The sequence below is a fragment of the Pungitius pungitius genome, chromosome 1 (genome assembly GCF_949316345.1).
Source record: "Pungitius pungitius chromosome 1, fPunPun2.1, whole genome shotgun sequence".
Classification (NCBI taxonomy): Eukaryota; Metazoa; Chordata; class Actinopteri; order Perciformes; family Gasterosteidae; genus Pungitius; species Pungitius pungitius.
The window spans coordinates 8,790,865-8,816,186 of record NC_084900.1 but is presented as its reverse complement, the minus strand read 5'-3'; the positions used below and the strand labels follow the sequence as shown (position 1 = coordinate 8,816,186).

The 25,322-nt window shown below is 42.1% G+C and overlaps 1 protein-coding gene across 10 annotated transcripts in view; it reads left to right on the top strand.

Annotated features, from left to right (window-relative positions):
- Positions 1-25,322, top strand: part of mark2b (MAP/microtubule affinity-regulating kinase 2b) — a 38,369-nt gene that overhangs the window by 2,854 nt on the left and 10,193 nt on the right. For 6 of the 10 annotated variants that reach the window (XM_062561356.1, XM_062561369.1, XM_062561364.1 and 3 more), the window contains 15 exons: positions 10,999-11,166; positions 12,573-12,626; positions 13,885-13,933; positions 14,154-14,219; positions 14,568-14,638; positions 14,929-14,985; positions 16,875-17,111; positions 18,226-18,346; positions 19,065-19,178; positions 19,295-19,407; positions 19,728-19,799; positions 20,062-20,119; positions 20,453-20,604; positions 21,716-21,810; positions 24,859-25,008. In XM_062561356.1, the coding sequence (XP_062417340.1) occupies positions 10,999-11,166; positions 12,573-12,626; positions 13,885-13,933; positions 14,154-14,219; positions 14,568-14,638; positions 14,929-14,985; positions 16,875-17,111; positions 18,226-18,346; positions 19,065-19,178; positions 19,295-19,407; positions 19,728-19,799; positions 20,062-20,119; positions 20,453-20,604; positions 21,716-21,810; positions 24,859-25,008 (1,577 nt within the window). The remainder of the gene's footprint in view (positions 1-10,998; positions 11,167-12,572; positions 12,627-13,884; positions 13,934-14,153; positions 14,220-14,567; positions 14,639-14,928; positions 14,986-16,874; positions 17,112-18,225; positions 18,347-19,064; positions 19,179-19,294; positions 19,408-19,727; positions 19,800-20,061; positions 20,120-20,452; positions 20,605-21,715; positions 21,811-24,858; positions 25,009-25,322) is intronic. The other 4 variants (XM_037478957.2, XM_037478956.2, XM_062561365.1 and 1 more) reach the window with 4 other exon arrangements.

Here is a 25,322-nt window from a genome sequence, read left to right as displayed (position 1 = left end):
AGCGCCTACATATTCTTACATGACTCCACCCTTACCTGGACCAGAGGTCAGTGGTTATAGAAGTCTTGGACTGTATATTGGCCCTCAAATAAACACTGATCCTCTTCATACCCGGGGGAATTTTTCAGGCTGATGTCATGGATGAAGTTTGGTGTGTTTCAATCATTCAAATATAACACCGGCTTGTACAAACGAGTATTAAGCTTAAAAACTTCCTTGTTGAGTACATGGGAGGGAGATATTCTGCTGCTGTGACTACTTTTTACTGAACTTCCTGATAAGCCTTCTTGTTTGTATAGCTTTCAGTGAGGCGTTTATACCAATACAGCCTCCTGCATTGTTCTGCGGCTGTGCTGCTGCTGCTGCTGTTGTTGTTGTTGTCAATGCCCCCCTGCTCCTCTTACAGCAGCTAGTGAGGATTTAAGGGTGTTTGAAACAAAGTTTTGGGGGTTTATATGGCAAGTCCCTAACTGGTTTTGTAGGCTAAGGGTCACAGATGGATCCTCCCACACAAATCCAGTCTGTTCTAAAGGCCATGTATAGAAAGCCTTTGGTGTCGGGTCTCAAGATACTGGACAGAATGGCACCAGACATGAAGACGGGTTGACGTCACTCTTACCGGGTTGACGTCAGTATATTTTCATCCAATAAGTCAATGTGACGCTAGGTAAAGCAAATTTTCTCAAAACATCCTCACCCATATGCAAAAAGACTGCTTGACCGGAATGAAACCTTGTTTCATTTTAATATTTAACATAAAAATGAGCCGACTGGCGATTTACTTGACTTGGATGGAAAGTTGGCAAGCACTTTTTACACCTGACCGGCGACCTAAGCTGTTAATGTTTAGGAAGGTCTGTTGGCCGCTTGCGTTGTAAAAGTTACTGACCTGCTACGGCGACCAGCCTGTCGTCATAAACAGCCGCTGGGTCTCTTATGATATAGGCCCATCGACTGGAGCAAAGTGACTTTTGACATCTTTCTGAGGGTGTGAAATGTCAGACATGTTGCGTGGCCTTGATCTGACGTGTTGCCACACAAGGTTAAGTTCCGGCTGTTAGTTTGAGGAACTTATTTGGATGAAACACTCATTATCATTGTGACACCAGGTCAACTTTGAATACCGTGGATTTGTATCCAATAAGAGAATAGTTTTTAAAGTAAGATTATTCAAATCAGAACAGGTAGAATGCATTTAGTCTCATATAACTGACCAAAAGTTCAGTAAATTGGTCTTACGTAACTTGTGTTGACACGTCTGCTCAAGCTTTGTGCTCTTTGTCCACTTCCCCAGACATTATCACTTGATTGTCTGTTTTCCTGTTTTACAATGTAACCTCTCTATTCATTGAGCCACGTCTTGTGAAAAGACAGACAAATGCAGCCAGTAATACTGGACTGCCTCCTGTATTGTTACTTCTTTGGGTAGCTGCACACTAGCCGAGCTAGCTGGATCCTCCCCAATACGGAAGTGTGATGTGTTTGAACCATTCATTTGTCGATTTACGGATATTATCCCTCGTTGTCAGAGGCCCGTATAGGAAACGATGAACTAACAAAAGTCCATTTTGGATTGATTGTTATTTTAAAAAAAGGTGCAGGTCTCAAGACGGACCATATAAAGGATCCTGGAAGAAATTAGAAAATGTCCAGGAAGCTTTTGTTCACCCTAATTAAATTACCATTCCAGGATGGCTGAGGGTCTTTTTTTTTCTAGACCAAATTAATGTTTGCTGCCATGTGATCTTTCCTAAAAGTGTACACCTCCTGTTTTGTACGTTACTTTATCAAGCAGGACAAGTGAGAATGGGCTCAGTGGGACTCCTTTTGGATGGGAAGACCATGGGATTAATGAGAATAATCTGATCATGTCATAAAAGCATCTGGCAGAGTTCAGTGCAAAAGCCTTAACATTTTCCTTTTTAACACATAAATGAACTTTAAGTTGTTACATTCAGCAACTCACCACAGCATGTGTATATTCTACATTTCTGTGTGTCTGATTCTTCTTCCTTTTTAAAAATAGATATATGTCTCCTGTCCACATCCACTTGTAAAAACATATATCCATAATTAGTGGTCAGAAACTCCATAGGGTGCCCTTTTTTAAAGTTGAAATTGAAAAAGAGCAGTATTGTCTCTGAATAAGGGCACATAAATTAAACCTAGATATTGCCGTGTGTGGTGACTCGCGGAGGGAAAAAAGCACATCCAGCACCCGTTTATCGCTAATGTGTAAAATAGTGTTATGTATTGATACTTCAATATATGTGACAGCACAAAGGTTGAATGAAAAGTACTGAGATTAGAGATTATTTGCCAAAATTTTGGACTGGTGAGAGATTTTAGTTTTGATATCCATGTAATTCTTCCCAAAGTCTAAATTGTATTGTTGAAATATAGTCTATTCCAGGTCTATTCCAGTTTGACCTTTGTAACCTACGTTTTGACTGAAACAGTGACTGTTGCAGGTTGAAAACAGTCAAGCACCATGGCAACCAAAGACAAAGCAAACATAGTATTTGACAATATGAGTCTAGCTGAGCACAGTTTGATGTATCTAACCTGACACCTTGGGAGTGTGAAAGATGTTGGGCTGGAAATTTAATATAGATGAGAGCGGCTGAATGTGAGAGAATTGACAAAGGTATGCTGGCGAAGATCTGTTTTGCCTGTCGTTATTCCTGCTCCTCATTGAATGAATCGTCATTTAAGCAATCTATACCAAGCGCGCACACAGACGCAGACTTACACGTTGCTGTTACGCCCAGAAAACCATAAATTATGCCTCTCCTTACCAGACCGGTCACTAGGCAGATGAACAGAAAGACAAAGCTAGCCAGGGCCCTAGCAACAGAGAACCTGCTACACACACACACACACGCTGCCTTTCATTTTTTTCCCGTCTGCACGTATGGACCCATGCAGTGAGTTGTTAATTGGATCGGAATTACGTGTTGTTTTAACGATTTTTGTGAGCCTTTATGTCCTTTATACCCAGACTTCCAAAAGACACTTAAATCTAGGACACGCAGGTGTTACCTAGGTGTTTATCCAACAATGCAGTGAAGTTCAGTTTTCTCAGTGTGTGGTGGATTTTCTCGGGGAGCAGGGTAAAACCGGCCTTTCTAGTTGAGCGGTAGGTGTGGCAGCTAACTGTAAACCTGCACTGTGAAGGCTTTGACGTCATTCAGTTGAAGGCGTGTGGATTTCTGCTCCAATGCGATTCAGACTCTTTCTGTTTAGTCATCTGACGACAGTCTGGCAGGAATACTGTGATCAACTGTGTGTTCTGATTTCTTGTAAAGGTTTAATTACTAATTGCGAGGATTGCTTTGACTTAAAGATTTGACACATTTGTTTCCTTTTTATTGCATAGAAAGAAAATAGAATAAAAATACAACTTCAGCTAAAACTGCTTTTTTTTATTTTTTTTTAGCAATTATAAGTTGGTCCAAGTTGATTTGCGAGTTTTGCTTTAATGTTTTTTGTTTAGGCCATCATTGTTCACTCAATGCAAGTGTAATCCAAGGTGGAGTAACAGAACATGTTTCCAAGGGCTAAGGCGGTCCGTGTCAGAAGTGTCTCCATATGGCCGCCCGTTTACAGTTCATGTATTTATCAGCGCTTCGGATCAGCCCCTTTGTGACTCGTTCCCTGGCTCACGCTCGGTTGCATAGCAGCACAACAAGGTCACGCAAGGAAGTGCCGTGCGGCGTATCCCAAATGTGACAGAAACCGAGCAAACAGCTCGGAATTGATTTGACTCGCACGCGCGCACACACACACATACGCAAATATACACATACCTAGTAGGTATCCAGTTCAAGAGAACACATACACATCACTACATTCACAGCCAACTGAGACCCAGTGTGACACCGCCTTGCTAAAGTAAGGGGCCTCTCACCAATACACACCAAGTTGTGTGTGTGTGTGTGTGTGTGAAGGGTTTCCATAGCTTGTATGCATGTATTAGCTGTACTCTATACCAGATTTGGCCCAGCAAGGGTTTCACAAGGAGCAACAAAGGAGCAGGGAAGCAAAACATTGTGCTGATCGCTATGATGCCAGGCTTTAACAAGGCTTCGCGCTGCACTGAGACTTGTAGAGCTAAACGCACACATCTGCACTCCAACTGACGAGATGTTTAGTTTAAGGTCTGCAGGTACTGCTGGTCGAAAGCTGTGGTGCAATAGCTGGGGATAAAGAGGTTCTAATGCCACAGGTTTAACAGGAAATGTTAACGTCTCTTTAGCTGAGAAAATCCTTCTGCAGAGGTTACATGATCTTCGTGTGCTTTTGTGTCATAGCACAGTCTTGATGAAATAATGTTAGGCTTTGTTACCATATATCTGTGCTGATATGAGTCAGTTTTTTTGCTGCTCTTCAAAGCTATAAATGATTAAAATGGCTCTCAATGAGCCTCTTCCTTTTTGGAAACCATCAGTCCCAATACATTTCTCACAATTTTAAAAAGACAAATGTTAAATAGTCCACGGAAATGTTTGACAGAAGAACAAAAATCCAGACTCCATTCCTTAACATTTCCACAATATTTGTATATATGTGTGTGTGTCGTAAAAAGTACAGCATTTATTATCTTTCCGTCCATATTTATGTTAAACTCTGGTTGACTCTGCACTCTGGTCATGTTTTAACGAGTTCCATCAGGTGGCATTTGGCAGCGTTTACCTTTTTGAAATACCTCATTACCTTGTTTCACATGATTCCTCCTTATGCTAATCCCAGGTGGGTTTCCCCTGCAATCAGCTCGTTGTTCCAGTTAGTAGATCCAATTGTTTCTATTCAAAGTGAGAGCGACTATTTAGTCAGATATGCCTTTTTTATTTTGTGTTTTTTTACTGGAAGCCGTTTAAGTAGAAACAAAAATGAATTGCAGGATACAAGAAGGAGAGAATGGAGGGGAGGAAACAGGGAACTAGAAAATATCGGAGAAAGAAAATGATGGAAACAAACACTGACACCGAGGGCAGGATTCAGCAAGCGACAAATCTCCATGGCAACACTGCACGTGTGCGTGTGTGTGTGTCCTCCCACCTACAAATATCAGTGTAACGCAGCAGCTTTTGTGTGTTATGTATCCTGTAAGACTGTTTGTTTTCGGCTTGTTCCACGTATAGAATTTGTTTGGAAATGGAAATAAATAATAATATATTAAACATTTGATTATCGAATTGATTTCCATAATTAAATACAAAAGAATGTTTAAATAGATCATCCTAACCTTTTTTTTTTTAACTGGAAGGACAAATATTGTCACACTGGCATTTCTCCTACAAAAGGCTGTTTGTGTTCCTGCCGCGGCGTTTCATTCCCTATACATAAATATAAATAATAAATTATTTAGCATTAAATTTTAAACCAAATTTTAGAGCTACTCTAAATAACTGCAGCACTGCTGCCAGGAGTTTATAGGGCACAAAGTAAGAGTGGAAGAAGATTTTTTTTTTTTTTACACCATTATTTCTACCTTTTCTCTCAAACGTTGCCAGTCTGGACTGGGAGGTCTGGGTTTAGATGCCCTAACAATTTGGAGCCTGTTAGTGTGTGCTAGGTTAAACTGAAGGTCATAACAGAGCGATGGCTTTGCTTAGTGTTAAATGTAATCAAGTCTCAAGTTTTCAGCAGCAGTTCGAGGTGCGCAATGCACGCCGTCTTCCCCTGAGTCTAACATGGCAAAATGAGGTGGTCCTTGGACAGGAATGGACAAGTTGATTTCTAGTTAATTCTTTTTTAAAATCCAGGTGATTACATTTAATTACTAAAAAGAAATCTGCCTAGGAGCTTCTAATAGCTTCCTGTTTGGCGGCTAAGTCACCATATTTAAATGATGGATAATTTGGTTCTATGTAATTACATTTTATGACCTAGAAGCACATGCAAAAATATTACACAATGCAGGTTCTTAGTCTCTTTTCCCCATTTAAAATAAGCAATAGCTAAATATTTTAGGTTCTTTGACACCAAGTCGTACCCAGCCGTGCCATGTCAGTGTCATGTTTATAATATTTCGCTGTTCACATTCATCAATCTCCTACAGAAGGGTTTTACAGCAGTGCAACCGCTCCCAAAACCCAAACTCAAGTCCCATAAAACATCTACACATAATCTGGCATGAATCACAATTCCTTCCCTTGCATGCTCAAAGGAATCAGAGTCACCTGCACACAGCTGGCGTCAGCGCTGGTTGGATTTCGCTGCGTAATTAGAAACGGCCGGGAAAATGACAACGGGTGCATGCTGGGGATTTCCAATTGTCACTGCAGGATATGATCATGGAAGGTGAGGCGGTCTACTGGGCAGGGAGTATAGAAGTCTGTTGGATTGTAGTCGGCAAAGCGGAACCCAGCGTTTTGCTGTCTGCAGCGGTTTGTTGTTTCAGCTTAGCCTGGTTTGTTGTGCAATTTTCCAAATTGTCTGTTTTTAAGCTCCCCTCTGGTTTTATTACCCACACTTTGCCTGCCTCCTGTTGACCACGTGTTTGCCAACGTTTGCCAATCAGGCATTCAGGTTGTCTCTGGGGTGACTCCCCATTGGGGTCGCTTTCTGACCCGCTCGGTGTCGAATACTCTCTGGTTTTAGAGTGACTTCCTCCCCGAACTCTGATGAGTAAACACCATGATGAACCTTGGGTCAAAACACAAGCAGTACTGGCTTGGATTAACATTACAGCTTTGTGTGTGTGTGTGTGTTGTCATATGCACATGCTTGTGTTTGCAATGTGGCAGCAAATGGCGCTCTGCTGTAAACAACAGTGAATTTTCACTGTGTGTGTGTGTTGGGAGGGGGTCTGAATTTTTAGGCGGGATATAAACATTTTACTAATGTCGTCTCCACACGCAATGCAAAATGAGGGTTGTGGAAGAAGCAAATCTGCCATGTAATATATAATTTAGTTAAACTAATGTAAACCGTCACTTTTCTAAACCGTAAAATTAGAATCAAATGTGGATCTTTGGGCTTTGTGTTTCCAATAAACACCCTCCACTCCTTCCACAAGAGTTCCCTTCATCTGCCGCCGATGTCACTCACGACGTCTGTGAGTGTGCCTTCGCCTCTGGATTTAACTGAACTGGAAGCTAAAGTTAGTAAATTATTTGCTACACCGTGCAGCCTCAAGTCGGTCTTCACACGCATCATCAGAGGGTAACTTGAGAATAAAACCATGATGTCACTTATTGTCCTCCCGCACATCTATAATTATATCCGAGAGGAAGAGCTGGATATGCAGTGTGTAAGTTTGGGGGGAGGTTGTGCCTCGCTTGCAGCTGCCCAAAAATGAAGGAAGAATCAGAAGACCGAAATAGTCTGACATGAAAGAGGATAGGAGAGAAGGAGGACCAAAGAGTGGGAAGACTGTGGAAGAAGGAAAGAACTCTCTCTGCTTGCTTTACTTCTATGGTCCCAGCACACTAATGCCTAAGCCTTCGGACTGGTCGGATACGTGTATGAAGGAGTTTGTCTTCTCACCTCCATGTCATTGGTTTATATTAAAATATATAAAAATCACTTCTAGTTGCAGCTGGTAAGGGCAGGGCTCATTTGAACTTTCCTGTTGTTAATCGACAGCTTAGGAATGCTTGACAGTTTTCATTTTTTATATTTATGTTTTTTATTTTCACCACTGTTTGAAAGGGAACAAAAAATGGAGCCCAAAGTTTTTCAAAAATATAACCTCAACAGGCCACAGACATAGCATTTAACTTTAAAATGGAAGAAACAGACCTCTGTGGTATTTGATTTTAGTTTAGTTACGGGTAGATTTAGATGATTTGTGTGATAGGATTGTGTCTTTTAAAATGTGCTTTGTAGTCATGATCTGTTAACGTTTAGTAGTATTATATATAATTTAGTATTGCCCTGCTGTGCAAAGTCCCAGTAGGAAGTTATTTGCGTTGAGTAGCTAGAGAAGTCCTTTGGATGGTGGTTGTTTCTTCAAAAGGACGACTCTGATATATTGCATCATCTTCCAAATATCAGCACATACCAGAGCCCCAGAGGGCTTTAGATTCTTCAGTCTTTTTCATGTTGTCACTGACAGCTGTAACCTGTAGGTCACCTACACCAGTTCGCTCTGAGAAATCAGGTTATACGGGAAATCAGGCGTGTTTACATGCATAGTAGGAAGTGATTTGTCACAACAGATGTCTCCAAATAACTCATCCAGCAGTGGAAACCTTTTTGGTGAGACAATATCTTATAGTTTTTTGAAAACCGTAACGCATAGCTACTATTTTCAACTACACAATCTTTCCTTTCAGTTTCAATTCTGTACTTGCCAAGAAAAAAGCTGAAAGAAATCGGGGGGGGGGGGAGGGGAAATGACTGTCTCGTTAATTGTTAAGTGTATGTAATTCCAATGAAGGAAAATGATTTGTTCAAATTGTGTATTAAGTTCACTTGACACATTTGTCACCCCAGTTCATAAGCTACTAGCACCTTCGATCAGACAAAGACCAAAGTCTGTCCTATATGAAATGATTTAAAAAAACAGCACGGCTGCACAGTGCAAAGGAAAAACATTCACTCTTGAGTTTTTCCTGTTTTAGTGAAACACAGCCTGTAATTTATATCCCAGCAATGCACCAACACAACATGAAAGGTGGTAATTGCGGAAGATTAAAAAGAATCAGGAGGCCCGATCTAGAATTTGGCTCAGATTGGGTCTTTGTCTTGAAGTGTCCACATCTGAGATGTTGTCGGTTTCCTCTCTCCCACGTGATCCAAAAATAAAAATGATTGGCCTCCCCCTCATGCTCATAATGACCTTCCCCTGTCCTCTGGGTTTAATGTAACTGTCATTTGTTTTAATCCCAGTTCCCCCGCTTTTGTTGAAGCTTAATCTGGCCTATTAAACTTGGTTCAGGTCTGCGCTGTCAGCGTGTGTGTGTGTGTGTGTGTGTGTGTGTGTGTGTGTGTGTGTGTGTGTGTGTGTGTGTGTGTGTGTGTGTGTGTGTGTGTGTGTGTGCGCGCGTGTGTGTGTGCGTGGGGGGGGGTGTAGTGGTTAGGACACAGCCGTTATATCATACCATCTGGAGCAAGAAACGCACAAACCCAATAAAGTAATCACAGTCTCCTTTCGTCCTGCATTGACGGAGGCAGGAGGATGTTGATCATAATGCGGTCCTCTAAGTAGTTCCGCCTGGGGAGCGATAATTGGGTGAATAACACAACGACAAAAGAAAGATGATTTGTGCGAACAGATCACTCCGCACAGACGATGTGAATTTCCCCTGACTGGCCCTCTCATTGGTGTCAGATCTTCCCGCACCAGTGTTGTGTGTCTCGTCACCCTGGAGCCAGCCGTCCTCTCCTCTGACCCTGATCCCCATCACCTGTCTGCTCAGACACACACACACACACACACACACACACGGTTGCTGTGACCCTTTCCTCGAGTAGAAACCCAATTGCAGTTGGTGGACATGCAAAACCTGCTAGCACAGAGAGGGTTTTTTTGGGGAGTGTGCGTATGACTCGAAAGACCTGCTGTCCGCTCAGCTGTGAGATGAACTGCAAGCAATTTTACTCCTTCCTATCATGTAAAGAGATTATCCAATTAACTTGGCTGGCTCAAGGCAAAAGGACACACTTACGGACAAAGGTGAAATATTATTTTATGCCTCGATCCGTTTGTACTTCGATACGAATATAGTGATGAATATTGAGCCACGCCAGGCCGCAGTGTCAAATATTACCCATAGTCCAACAGTAGCTGTGTGAAAATCAAGTCACAGCTCAGTGTCCCAGCACCTTCACTTGACCTGACAAAGAGAACCAGTGTTGGCAAACTACATAAGTGGTTGTGTCCTGGCTCATACCCAAATATTTAGAGATTAAGCAACAAATTTGATTGTTACCTGGAAATTACGGTACAACAAATCCAATCCAACGGCACAAGTGGATGCACACGTTTTATAAGAACGATTGCAGCTTTTCATGCAACTTTAATGTTTTCGCCGATATTTAATTACAGATTTCTGTATATAAGGCAGGAGACCTGTTTAATAGAACAGCCTTATCAATGTGTACAGGATTAATTTCTCCATAAAGAGGAATAAAGGTGATTTAACTTCCCGTTCTTCAACCAAGCCCAACCCACAAGTCTTTAGCCGTTTGTGTCTCCACATGCATGTAAACCCTGATCTGAAGCTGTCCATTACAAGACTAATTCAATTCAATGGTGCAATAAAGTGGCTTTAGTTATAAATGATCGAGTTCTATAGTGTTCATATAGCATTGCACACAGTTACAGGTCCTTAAAGATGCTTTTTAACGTTGAATGTAATTTATGATCAGTCTGCAGTCCCCAACTTGCAAGCCCCTCCTCCTCCCCCCAGCAGGGGTGGGTTAGACTGGATTAGACTGATACGGACTTGTGTCTTTCTCCTTAATTATTTCTAGAATAGATGCATGTATTGTTTCCAGTGAGACATTGAGTTTATAACTTTTAAAGCTGCTGCTCTAGAAACAGCATTTGGTTATATTTAATATAGAAAGTTATATATATATATATATATATAGTTCTAATCCTCTTCTGAATAAGTTATTTTTAAAGTAATATTAAATGGTTATGAAATAAGAGCCTCCGATAAGGAGTATGAATAAGAGCAGGAACCCGACTTTAGACCGTAGGCTTTAAAGATGAGTTGTAACATTTGATATTAAACCCAACATTTTTACGAGATAATGTCTGTTACTTTTAAAGGTGTTGTCTCTTCAAGAAGCCATGCATCATAATGTTATTGAATGAAACTCTATCCTAAGATAAATGTCTATGTGCTGCTGCCATGTAATGAAACATGAAATCAGAGACTGTATTGATGAAGCCTTTAAATCACAGGACATTTACAGCTTCTAAGGGTGTATACGGTTTGTGTTCAGCTGATATCTTAATAAAAAAAAAAAACTTTTGCTTTCCGCCTACAAGTCACCATGTCCGCTTATACATATACTTGACTTCCTTCTTCTCAGGAGACCAAATCATCTGTTCGCTCCAGCATGCCGCGATGTCGGAACTCCGTCCCCACGACCACATCAGATGACCAGCCGCACATCGGTAACTATCGGTTGCTAAAAACCATCGGCAAAGGCAACTTCGCCAAGGTCAAACTGGCACGACACGTCCTCACCGGAAAAGAGGTAGGCCTCACTCTCTCTCGCACACACACACACACACAATCACTGGAGAGATCTACCCTTTCGCTCTAATTGCACAGTTGTCCTGGCACTGAACTGAAAGTTATTTGAAGCCACTTTAGTCACATTCTGGAGGAATGCGTTACTATTGACCCTTTTTCTAAAAGACTAGAAACTGATTTGTTCAATAACAAAATGTAATTCTGAGATATTAGAGAGAAAAAACTTGACCGTTATCCTTTCCCCTGAAAAGTAAGTAAGTAAGTAAATATTACTGGGCTGAAAGGCTTGACAGAAATAACCATTTAATAGCAGGTGAGGAAATGAGGAAGTGGTTGCCAAGGGTACATGACAAATGGTAACCACATACCTTTAGCTATTTATTCATCTATTCTCAATGAGCCAAGATGGTTAAAAAAATAAGAGGAACCCGCCTGTAACCATTTAGACTAAATGTTAATCTTCCTCCCTGGTTACTGAGGATACTGGCGGGCTCACGCTGTGACAGACAGCAGGTCCTGATTCTGGACTTGCATGGCTTTGGAGACGGAACATCTGCTGCTGGAGATTATTGTCTGCATGAATAGAGAAGCCCAAACGTCTCCGGCTCATTGTGATTTCCAGGTGTGACGTAAAGCAGCGGCTTGTCCCTTTAAGGGAAACGTTGTGTGTGTGCAATGGGCCCACGCTGGGGTTCGTCTGAGGCCCGGTCAAGTACGCTCTTGTTCTGTGTGCGAGCAAGCCGGAGAGGGGTGGGCGGGCCCTGTCAATGCGTGACAGCTCTGTGCCTGACACCCTGATAACACTCCATGTGACTTGTTTTCTCTCTCTCTTACACACACACACACACACACACACACACACACACACACACACACACACACACACACACACACACAAAGAAAACAAGGGAGTGTCTGAAGGGAGCAAAGACTCAGGCAGACAAGCACAACCAGAAATAGGAGTCAAAGAAAGGAGGTGGTTGACAGTAAAAGACAGATGTAGAAGAAAAAAGTAAACCACCTATTTTCTCCACCTTCTTTCCACATCTCCCTATTTTAATCCCTCCCATCTGTCTGTTCTCTATTGTTCCCCCCCCCTCCTTATATCTCGCTCTTTGTTAGTGCTCACTGTCGGATTATGATCTACAGACCTCTTTATGGCATGCGTATCAACCACGCTTTAGCTCCATGGGCCCGTATATTGCCTTATTATGCAACTGTTGCCCGCTGTGATTGTGTGGTTAGCACTTAATTCTGTGCAATTGTATCATTTTGTGCATGCAACGCGTCGAAAAGATAGCGGTGCGCATGTGTGCTGTGTAGCTCCGTGTGAGGGAGATGCGTCATAGCCACTGCCCGTGATTAATGAATAAAAAGTGTAATAAACAAATGTTGTTGTGCTTCTAGGTGGCTGTGAAGATCATTGATAAGACACAGCTCAACTCCTCGAGTTTGCAGAAGGTGGGTCTCTCTCTCTCTCCCTCTCGCACACGTGCACAAAATACAAACCTCAAGTCATTTCCTAGTCACTATTGCAGCCCCACGTATCTTTTCTCTTTTGATCTTTTCTCCTTCCCTCGTCAGTATATCGTCATTCTCTCTCTTTTCTCTATATCTCTTTCGTTCTCTCTGAAGTGGTCTAGTTCTCAGAGTTTTAATTACAGGAAATAAGCTGCAATTACTTCTTTTGATGGTGGCCGGGTGGGGTCTGTCCACTTACACGCAAACTCTCTAACCATATATGCCCGTACACTCGGCACACACACGCACGCACGTATGCATGCACGCCAATAACGTATACATCCTCAGAAATGAGGAATAGACCGACAGACCATAAGAAGGAAAAAAAATGTAGTCACACATCCATTAAGTCATGAACGTTGATTTTCAGACACTCCCATCGAATGGAAAGACAGATTGCAGATAATTCCTAAAAATAATCCCATTTCGATTCTAGTAGAATTTTTTTCAACTAGGGGGATGTTTTTTTTTGGTTTGTACCCGCCTAAACGGTGCATCTTGAAACTGAATCTTTGAAAGAACTATAAAAGGAGAACCGTTTCTTTCTTTTTACCCAGAAATAACAACATTAAGAAACTCATTGCTTGAATTAAAGGACATTGTTTCGACCTCAAATGTCAAGTGTATTCCCTAATAACTATATTGTAAATAAATATTAATATATTTATTACCAAGAAAGGACTTGGGAAATGAATAATTCTCCATAACTTGGGGACAGAGGATGTGTTTTGAATGGAACAACCATTCGTAGCGGAGTAAATATGACGCATTGAGCTGTTATTTGCCTTTCAGCGTAGTGACCTTATCTGTTGAGTCGGAGGCAATAAATGAGTAATGAGTCAAAAGCGCCTCTTCACGCCTTGCCCACTGAAAGAGGTTAGGTGGCGTTGATCTGGAGTTAATTAGGTTAGGTTAAATTAATACTCAGTGCTTTGGCTTATCATGTCAGAGTTTACAAGCAAGCTGAGGGGATCTGGGTTTGTTAATCCCTAAAATCTCCAGTTATGCCAGACCATGGATCTTAACTGTTAATGCGTTTGTTTTCATTGTCCTTAAGGCAAACTGAACCACAGGCTCACAGACAGGAAGTGATTCAGTTTGTTTTTTTTCCAGTGTAATGTTTCCCCGATTAAAAATATTGATTCTGGGGTTTGGACCAATCCTAACCTACATTTAAATCTTGTTTGCTTTGATCTAGCTCTTCCGGGAGGTGAGGATCATGAAGATGTTGAATCACCCCAACATAGGTGAGTCACGGCGAAACTTCACTCCCTGAGCACCTGACTCTGTGTTTTCATGGCCAGATATTGACCGGACTAATAATCCTTTTCTGTCTTCTCTCTATGATTTTACTTTCGCTCTTACTCTCCTGGCCTTTTACTTATCTCCATATCTCCCTTCCCTTTACTTTCCCCCACCCCGTTCCCTTCCAATCCGCTGTCTTTTTCTTACTCTCTCCACCTGCAGTCAAGCTCTTTGAGGTGATCGAGACAGAGAAGACTTTGTACCTGGTAATGGAGTACGCCAGTGGAGGTAAGTCCGTGTCACTGTGAAATCGCTCTTCCCCTCTGTATTTTCGAAACAAATGGTTCCCAAATGAAATAATCTACCTCTCCTGGGTCCTCGGGAGTCCTGCTGGTAATTTTCCCTGAAGAGTGAATATTATTATTATTAAATTTTGTTATTGATTGTTGACCATCTCCTTCCCCCCTTGCATTGTAAAAAACTGCCATTGTAAATTGTTTTCTATTGAATTTGAATGGCTTTATTTGTTTTGAAGTAAAAATACTTTTTTACCATTGTCACCTTGACCCAATACCCTGGCTATAAGGATCAGGTTCAAGCACTAAATCGGCCCCCCTCTTCTGCCTCTTCTCCCAGGAGAAGTCTTTGATTACTTAGTGGCCCATGGCAGGATGAAGGAGAAAGAAGCCCGCGCCAAATTCAGACAGGTTTGTATGTGCGCTGTTGCTTTAAGGCATAGTTCATATGTTGAGTTTTATTACAAAATTGGGCAATATCATATAATATATATAATATATATCATGTTTTTATTTTTTCATGATGTAATATAAATATATATTTATATTTATATTCTTAAATATAAACAGTCATGGGAATTAACTATTTTCCATCCTTGTCTTTCTGATAAACTCTTAATGGACGGATCTGTCTTGTTACTTTTTAACCTGTTCATTTTTCCATTGTTTCTCCAAATCCATCTCCTCTTCTCACTCTGCAGATTGTGTCAGCGGTGCAGTATTGCCATCAGAAGTGTATAGTACACAGAGACCTCAAGGTGAGAGCGCACTCGCATTATTGAATTATGTTACCTTGTTAAAGCCCAGACGAGCAGGCTCTGTCTCGCTCTGTTTTTCCACATTAGTGTATAGGATTGACCCCATGACCTACACTCAGGTCCATAAATATTTGGACATTGACACATTTTTCATTATTTTGGCTCTACACCACAACAATAGAGTTGAAGTGAAAAAATCAAGATGTGCTTTTAGTGCAGACTTTCAGCTTTAATTTATCTCAACGTAACACATTATCCTAATCGCTCTTGATCTGAGGGGTTGTGTGTTAAAATCCAGCAATAGCTTAATTTTAGCTGGTCGGATACTACAACGTTGGATGGGCCTGCTGCTCAATGAGACTTAAAAGAAGAACCAAGCATGGCTGCAATCTTCTGGATAGTTGATACGGCCGTGTACTGTACTGATGCCTTGTAACTGGAAGTGTTATATAGATAGAAGCTATAGATGATTTTAATTTATTTGATCAGGTCAGAGCTTAGAAATGATTAGTCAGTATTGTATTCAATGTCTACAAACGCGCACACGCACACACACTCAAACTCGCAGAAGCGGCAGAGTATTCAGAGCAAGTGAAAAGGAGAGCACACCTGTTGCTAGGCAACCCCACCCTCCTTGCTCGCTGACTCCCTTTTAGTATTAGGGATAGAAACATGCCCTCAGAAGAATAAATTGTGGCCACTGTGTGCTACTGGTGGGCCCCACGCCATTCCTCCAAGAAACCCCTGCATCACTGAGGGTTTTTTTCCCCCCCAAAGAGAAAGGCAATTGTCTGGAATATATTATCTTCAAATTAATCTGCATTTCACAGTACATCTTTATGACAGTAACGATGCATGACAGGGTGACCTATATTTTTGCCAACCTTATGTAGCTCCGACCTTACTGTGGAGGCAAAAATATTTATTACAAATTAAATATTAGAGCTGCAACTAACGATTATTTTAATAATCGATTCATCTGTCGATTATTTGTTCGATTAATCGATGAATCGGATAAAAAAATAAAAAATGTAAAAACATTAATTTCCAACCCTTTATTGAAAAATAGAACTGACTGTGCACTTTCTAAATATGTTTTGCACTAACAGATTGCTCCTTGAACATCCCTAAGTGAGCAAATAAAATGGACTAACACAAAAAACATACACACATCGCATGATGTATACTTTACAGCCACCAAATTAAATATATTAGGCACAAAATCATGAATCATTGCCGTGGTGTTCCCGTGCCAGGCCATGTCGCTTTTGCATATCTTACAATCAGACATGTCAACCCTCCCGAATTTCAAAGCCCCTCCCGAAAATATCCCGGACCGACCTTTCTCCTGATTTCCACCCGGACATCAATATTGCTGCACCACCCGTCACTGGGCGCGCTGTTTCAGACCGAACAATAATAAAGGTTACACCTTGAAGTCGAGCGCGGCGATTAGAACGTAAAACTACTGGCGCTGCAAAGAAAACCGCACCCCCCCCGTTGCCCGCTAGGACCCGCACCCCCCATTTCAGTGTGAAATATTTAGATCGCATTGGCTTCTCTTCCTCCGCATGTTTCAGAACAGTAGTACGGGTCTCTCCGATGTTCTGCTGCGCGAGCGCTCAACTTTTTTTTTCTCAGCTCTGCGCGGCGCGCGCAACTTTCTTTTAATACTCAAAGATAATAGTCGCGCGACACAACGAATCGATAATGAAATTCGTTGCCAACGCTTTTAATAATCGATTTTAATCGATTTCATCGATTCGTTGTTGCAGCCCTATTAAATATTACATTAAAACATCACACATTCCTTCTGAATCCCACTGCTCTCTCTGTCTTCGTTATCATCATAATAATGTCTATTTTTCTTTCATATCTATATCATGCAGGCGGAGAACCTGCTGCTGGATGCAGACATGAACATCAAGATAGCCGACTTTGGCTTCAGTAACGAGTTTACTCTGGGGAACAAGCTCGACACGTTCTGCGGCTCTCCGCCCTACGCCGCCCCGGAGCTCTTCCAGGGAAAGAAGTACGACGGGCCCGAGGTGGACGTTTGGAGCCTGGGGGTGATCCTCTACACACTGGTCAGCGGCTCGCTGCCCTTTGATGGACAGAACCTCAAGGTCAGGAAGAGGAGAGAGAGTTTGTGTGTGTGTGTGTGTGTGCTCACTCATGCGCATTATATAAGCGGATGTCTATATTCTGTGGGTGGTTGTAGTAGTCAGTCTGGTTTCTGTTCCTTCTTCCTTTACAAAAGGCAGAAACTGAAAATAAAAGACTGAATGTGTGAAAGGGAATAAATGCTGACACGTGTGTTCCTGCTTCAAATGAGGTTTTGGTGGTTTGATGCACCAAACCAGTTCCTTTGTAAGAAAGAGGATTTAAAGCTTTCTCTTCACTGTCGTTTTTCACAATTACAAACACCTATCACACCCTGCGTTCAGTAAGTAGCCATATGAGTCACTCTTGAAGTCAGAACACATGTTAGGTGGGCAACATGGCTCTGATGTGATAGTATTGATATTTGGGTTTATTGAATTTATCTTTCCACCACATAATTTTGCATGTAACTTGGGTAGTAAGTGCAAGGAGCCTCACTGGGTTTTTGATGTCACTGGCCATCTTAAAAGGTTTTTTACTTCTTCTAAAAATGGCCAATTTGATGCACAGTCATTTTGTTAAACGTTACACACAGTTCTTAATTAGATAGATTTCTATGCTAATTCAATGCCTCACAATGTACTGAGATCCTAAAAGAAACAGTTACACACATTACAGCAGTGATAAAAGCTATCACTACACACATTCATTGTTCAGTGACTCATTCAATTAAAATCACAAAATACTAAGAACTCCAGTGGAGAGTTAATGACATCAATGGCACACTACTCAAGTGTATGTGTGTGTGTGGGAGAAAAAAAGCCTCTGAGCTAAACCACAAACTTTGTGATGTGATGTTGAATTGTGACTAGTAACAGTATGTTCTGAAAATGATCAGACACAAACTGTGGTACAAAGCTTTAATGAGCTGCCCTCCAACTGGTGAAAGCAGTACTTGGATTACAAATCAATTCATAATTTGTGGAGTGCTGCTCAGCTAATTTAAGGCAAATGATTATTAGTCCCGTTCGCTGCCACAACCGTCTGTGGGTTGTTTCTGACCATGAGGAGAGAAACGGGAATGTGTTTGTTTGAAGATGTCGCTGCTGACCTTTTCCTCCCTGTGCACGTCTCCAGGAACTGAGAGAGCGCGTGCTGCGGGGCAAGTACAGGATTCCCTTCTACATGTCCACAGACTGCGAGAACTTGCTCAAAAAGTTCCTCATTCTGAACCCTTCCAAAAGGGGCAGCCTGGAGGTACGCCGCACACACACGATAATCACATCACAATTCGTCAGACACAATGGCTTATACGTGATCTAGACTAGAAAGTGTCCGTCTCTACTGCTGATGTTTCAGTTATCTTATGGTGCGTGGAACGCACACTGAACCATACTGCCAACCCAGACATGCCCAGTCACCTATTTGTGAGTTTGTGGCTCAAGTGTAAAGTGCTTTTTAAAGGCATAGTAAATACGTGAGAACGTTTGGGAGTTATTAGTTACTATATCTGGTGTCACTGTAAGTAAAAGCATAAAGGGTTTATAATTATTATTTGTTGCTTGGCAGCAGATTCCCATTAACTTTATGGATTAAAGAAAGCCACTGGGTTTTAATCTACTAAATGTTGCAGCAGCCTTGTCTACGTATAGAAAGAAGCCTCAGTGTTGGAATTTAGTCCTCTGACTATTTCATTCACACCTAGCCTTAAGTCCTCCCCTTCACTTTTTACCCTGCTGCCTTGATCAGTTTATACCTAATAGTTATCAATTAGTGGCGGAAGTGGATAAATAACGTAGAAAATCATGTTTATCTGGTTCCATTGTCTCTAGGTGGCTCGTTAGGGCTAATCTCTTTGCCCCATCCCCTATTTCCTCTACTTCGCTGTTTGACATTTCCTCTCTTCTGCTTTTTGCACCTCTGTTGTTTTTTATTGGAAATTTTATATCTCCCTGTGTTCCTTTGGTCTGTGTTGGCTTGCTCCCAGCAGCAGATAATGAGGGACCGGTGGATGAACGTGGGCCACGAGGACGAAGAACTCAAACCCTACATTGAGCCCCAGCCAGATTACAAAGACCCGAGGAGGACAGGTACTTATAAGGAACACACATCGATTCCCTTCTGTACCAAAGCACACGCTCCCCTCACACGCATTTACCTGCTAGAAGTTCACTTTTCTAATTCTGAACTCCTTCTGTGTGTGCAGACATCATGCTGACGATGGGATTCTCTCAGGAGGAGATCCAGGACTCACTAGTGAACCAGAAGTACAATGATGTGATGGCTGCATACCTGCTACTGGATTATAGGAACTCTGAGGTTCACCGATTCTTTCTCACACCCGCACAACTTTGTATTAAATAGTATGGTGCTACTATTGGCTCTTTTCGCTGCAGTCGTACTGATCTTAAAACAAATGACCTCTCGTGAGCTCATTATTATGTACATGAAAATGTAGGGCTTCTCTTTTATCATCAGAACAAGGCATTTGCGAAATTTATGCTCAAAGCACTTCAGTGTTCTCATAACAGTATATTTTTCTCTTTATTTATTTGTTTGTTGCATCCACAGCAAAGCCCCCCCCCCCCCCCCCCCCCCATAATCTCATTCAGATTTTCATGTTTTTCTTTGTCCCTCAGCTGGATGAAAGTGGCATCAAGCCCCGGCCAGGAACTGATGTAAGCAACTCAAACGCTCCTTCCCTCCACAAGGTACAATGAGAACACATAAGGTCTTCCGCTATCTCAGAATGAGGTCCCCAGCTCCAGCCAGTGGCACGAGTGACACTTCTCTGATCTAGCTTATTTTTAGGTGCTAGCCTGTTGACCCACTCACAGGTACAGGTGAACCAAAGCAACCAGCTTTGTGTTAACTTAGACATGTGAACAGCTTGATAGATAAACAGCAGATGTGTGTGTAAATATGACGGATTGTATACCACACTGACCTGTATGTCCACTTTGCCTCTCTAAGGTGCAGCGCAGTGTGTCGTCCAACCAGAAGCCTCAGAACCGCAGAACCACCGACCACGGTCAGAATGTTGTGTGTGTGTTGGGAAAAGGAAGGCGGCAAAGCTATATTTTTAAAATCTATATATTTTCAATCTTGATGTATGGTGGAATGTTCTCTGGTTCTGCTACACTGGAGCAGTTATTGTAAATAATTGAAGAAAGGATCCAGGCATTCAGGTTTTTGAAACAATTTTATATATATATATATAAAGTAAGCATTAAAGAAAGCCTTCTGTCAGAACTGAGTGGGGATTGACATATGACCAATAAGCGGTAGAGGAGTAAGACTGAAAATGCCCCACGTAAGTGATTGTCTTCACCGATTCTGATTGTCGCGATCTTCCTTTTTCTAGGCTCCTCCTACTCTAAGAGGGGGGAGCGAACAGACAACCGGACTGCAGGAGAGGATTCCGGAAGGAAAGGTTCATCGGGCAGCTCCACTACCAAGGTGTCGGCCAGTCCCCTGGTACCCTCTGACCGCAAGAAGAGCGCCACGCCCTCCACCGTGAGTTCAAACGCCCTCTCAGTCCTGATGAAAAGCCCGTGATTAGTACATTAGGGCATCATGTACTACACACAGAACCACAAAGACAGACTATAATAATACAGACTGCCATTTGAGTGAACCAAAATTAGCAACTTTTTCCAAATGAGTGGTGGGAAGACATCTGCTTGGAAATTTGAGAGATTTAAAACGCTTGTTTTTATTTTAAGTTAAGGTCAGGCATATATCTTAATCTATGGTCCAAAGATCAAAACCAATGCTAGTTACTAATCTAAATATTTGACCATATAACTCTTGTGGTCTTCATAGTGTAAGGAAGTAAAAGTGTGCTTCATGGTGTTTATGCTATCTTATTGACGTTTTGGTTTGAAATTAGATTTTTTCTTTGCCCACATTATAGTTGACTGATGTCAATTTCTGGACTCCCTGCAGTGCGTTAATTATACGCAACCCAAATATTGTCACGTTGTTGACAGTTATTTTCCCTTTTCACTTCAAACACAGAAGAAACATAAATAATCTCTAAGTAGATGTCTTGGTGGACCGTTAGAATGTGACCATGAGCTGTCATTTAAGTGTAATATATATATATATATATATATAAGTATATTACATAACAAACATTTTAGAATGTTTATAAGCAGACTCTGTGCTATCTGACATTTAGTCCCTTCCCCCGCCCAGTTCAACTGCACTGTTTTATTTTATTTAAGTCACCGTGTGCAGTTTTTGATTGACATCTTTGACTTTTATTATTTTTATCACATAGCATGTGGACTTTGCGCACATTGTGCTAGATACCTCCACCCAACCTCGCTCTGAGCAGATGGAAAAGGGCAGGGCCTTTAAATGGCAATTAAAAAGAATACTGCAGGTGAAAATGAATTGGATTTGTCATCGCTTGACAAGACTTAATCGATGTTAGGAAATAAAGTAATTTGTTTGTGCTGTTCGGGAAGCTTGCTCGAGGCTGTTAAAGTAAAGAATCACCACTAATTTCTCCATCCTCTGACCACTGCACTGATTTTCCACTGTTGTGAATTCTGTCCTCGATCTGAAACATTTCTATATTTCTTATATTCTTCTTATTTTGCTCCCTTCTCCCTCTCAGAATAGCATCCTGTCCACCGGTACCAGTCGCAGTCGGAACTCTCCTCTGACTGAGAGAGCCACGTTGGGCCAGGGCATCCAGAACGGAAAAGACAGGTACACAGACATGCATATGTATACATACACACACACAATGGGGGGAAAAGAAGGATGTTTTTCAAAAAGATGGGCCATGACAGTTACACACACGCACACACACACACTCTCTCTTGTCACCAGCAACTAGTTGCAGTGAGGCAACCTTGCTTCCTCACTAACACACACACAACCACAATATAAACACTCCTGATGGTTTGTGAATGAAGCCGTCCCACAGCTGTCTCTGTGACTGGATCCCAGACCTTGGCTGGTACTCTCCAGAGCTCTGCCAGCTGGCTGAGGGAGGGCCCACAGAATTACCCCCGCGTCGGGTGAGCCCTCCTGGGTGAGGAAATCAGGCTCCCTTGAGAATTTAGGCCAAACCTCCAGTAGATTACAGATTACTCACGATGGTTGGATGGAGGCTGGCCTGCCAGAGCAGAGGCAGGGTTCCATGGAAGTTCACACGCACCCACTCCCCCTCGCGCGGACACACACACACACTCCCCCACACACACAGAGACTGACATCTTTTAAGCTCTTATCCTTCTTTCTGTTCCTTTAATAAAATATTATTTTCAATGAACCCTCACTCCCACAAACTTGGAGTTTAATCACATTATGCCTTTGGGATTATGCATCAGGATTTAGCAGGTGCAAAACTTGCTGGAAAAAAAAGGCAATCATATTTTTGTATTAAAAACATTATTGTCTCGTACTAGTACTCGTACTAATGAGAATGTCAAGGAGTGATGTTACTCAAACCTTCTAAAGCCAGAGAAGTCAACAATGGACATATTAGAGTGGCTTTATTGTGGAGTCTGCCCACCTCATTTAGGCCCTAAAAACACACGTGTGCGCAGTATGTAGTTGGTGCTCGAGATTATCTGCCGCGGAATACGCCTTGTGCGCGTCCCCACTTTCAACCACGCACACATCACTCACACTTAACCAGCCATATGCTTTGCGTGCTTCTTCATGAGCGTTTAACATTAAGCCAAAGGCATAATCCCTGCTACGGGGCAGTGTTCATTGTCATTACTGCTTCATTACCTGTTTGTGAACCAGTCTCAAATGGCCCCATCGTTTCCAACACAGTGCACTATTAACGATATTAAATATAATTGGATCCATGTTCAGGCTTGTCAGTCTGATATGTCATTTTTCCCCTTTAAATCATTGTCTTTCAGTTTGTGCACTACGCTGGGACCATGTGGTCATTTGAGACGGCATTGGGTCTTGTTTTTTTTAGCACTGTGGTTCTATTAGCTTTGCTAACCTAGTGGTTGTCATCTGCTTTGATTTTAAAGTTACTTTTTTGGATCATCATTAATGCTTTAAAGTTTTGGGCTTTTATACTTGTTACACCCCCTCCCTACTCCCCAATTTCCCTTTTTTCCCTTTTTGTATTTTTCTAATGTTTTCCTTGTTTGGTGTTTTATCTGCTTCTGAGCTCTTGTCCTTCTGGGTCTCAAGTCACTCACATTTTCTTGGCACCTCCTTTTTTTCTCTGCCAGCTGCCTTTTTTCCTTCTTGTCTTTGTATTAATCTTTCTTCTTTCTTTCTCGCCCCACTCTCTAAGGAGATTAGGAAGACTTGTGATGGAATATTACCTCTTACTGGCACTATATGGTCTCTGTACTTGCCTCTTAATAGGCTTACACATACACAAAAATATCTACACACCTACACACACACACACACACACACACTAAGGTTGCAAACTCCATGAAACACACATGCACACGAGCTTAGACATACATGTCACACGTGCTAAAACTCTTGCCACACACCGGGTCGTCCAGTAAATGTTGTTTTCTTTCCATCACCAGCCGTACTAATCTGTCAGAAGCAGGGTGCGTTTGTCTCAGCTATGTGTTTGTGTTGTGTGTTATTAGCCGCTGTTTGGTTGTCCTCTATAAATGGCGCCCTCTCTCTGACATTGCTCCTTCCTCCGCTGTCTCTTGATCTCTCTCTCTCTCTCTCTCTTTCTCGCTCTCTCCTTCTGGTACCACTGTGCCCTGTCTCTCACTGTGTTGGTTTGTGTGTGTGTGTGTGTGTGTGGATAAAGTCAAGTTCAAGCTGTCAGTAATGTGCAGAGCTTTGTAGCCCGTGGTAACCTTGCCGATTAGGAGAGGGTTCAGGAAATAGGCAGTGTTCTTTGCTTAGGTAACTAAATAAGCTTCTCTTTGTTTCCAGAGTATAGTTGATTGTTTTCTGTAGGAAAGAAAGAAGGAAGGAAGGAAATCCATAAAACCCTGAGTCAGAGTGAATATCTCACAACAGGACAGTGACCACAGCTTTTATTTCCTTACAGAAAAAAAACTTTAATATAAAACAATCTTTATTTGTAGAGAGAAATTCCTACAAAACCTTCCAATACTGCGTGTTTCAAAAAATAAAGAAGATAGAAAGCAGCAGGGGATTCTAAGCTAGATAAATATTAAAATATAAAACAAAATGCAAGGTTGGAGTTAATTTTACTTGGTAACCTCCAACTGTGTTGTTGATATATTTTTCTAATATTTAGACCTGCTGAGGAGGACTTGTGAAGCACTTGAGTGCGTTTTCAGTCTTTCGAGCCAATAGAAAAGTGTGCGTGTTTTTAAAGTTGGTCTTTTGTGCGCTAGCTTTCGAGCTCCCATGGATTTACACAAAGGCACAAGAACGCCGTAAGCATTCAGTCGTGGTTTGTGCTTGTTCTCTGTATGAAGCCACCATGACCAAAAAAGACCAACTTCTCTTCTTATTTTCGCTCTCTTCTCAGTCTCTTTTTGTCTCTACCTCTTTTGCTCTCCTCCTCTCCCCCCCCCCCCCCCCCCCCACCCCCTCCCCCCTGACCGTGTTGTTATAAGTGCTGCTTCTAACCATGCTTCACCTCACCTCCCCGCCCATCCACACACAAACCCCGCCCCGTGTTTGTGAATGTATGCGTGATGCTCGTATCTGTGTCTGGTTGTGTGTTCGTCCTGTGTCTGTTACGTTGTTTTGCGGTTTGTCTGCATATTTGTGTGTGCGTGTGTGTCGGGCGGGGCATTCCTCCTCCTCCTCCCCCCCCCCTCCCAGCCTAAACATGCCGGGCTCCCGCGCCTCTACTGCCTCGGCCGCTGCCGTCCTCTCCTCCTCCTCCTCCTCATCCTCGCGTCCCCGCCACAACAAGTCCATGTCCTCCTCCAATCATCCATGCCCCTCTGACCTGCACGCACCACGGCCCAGGCAAGTCTCTCACTCACTCACTCACTCACGGACATGCTCACAGCTCCCTCATCTCTTTCAGCACGTACCACTTTACTCAGAGCATCATCCCCCCCTGCTAGAACTCGAATGAACAGTAGAGATGAAGAAAGGATTAAATGATTTGTTGGGTCTGAAACCCGCCATCACGGCTTGATTAAACAGACTCCCATTGTTTTTTTAAATTACCTTTTTTAACTGCATATCCCCACAGATTATTATGTCATTGAATATTATTTAGAAAGTCTAAACAATATATATATATTTAGTCAAATCTCGCAGCCCCAGTATCTTCC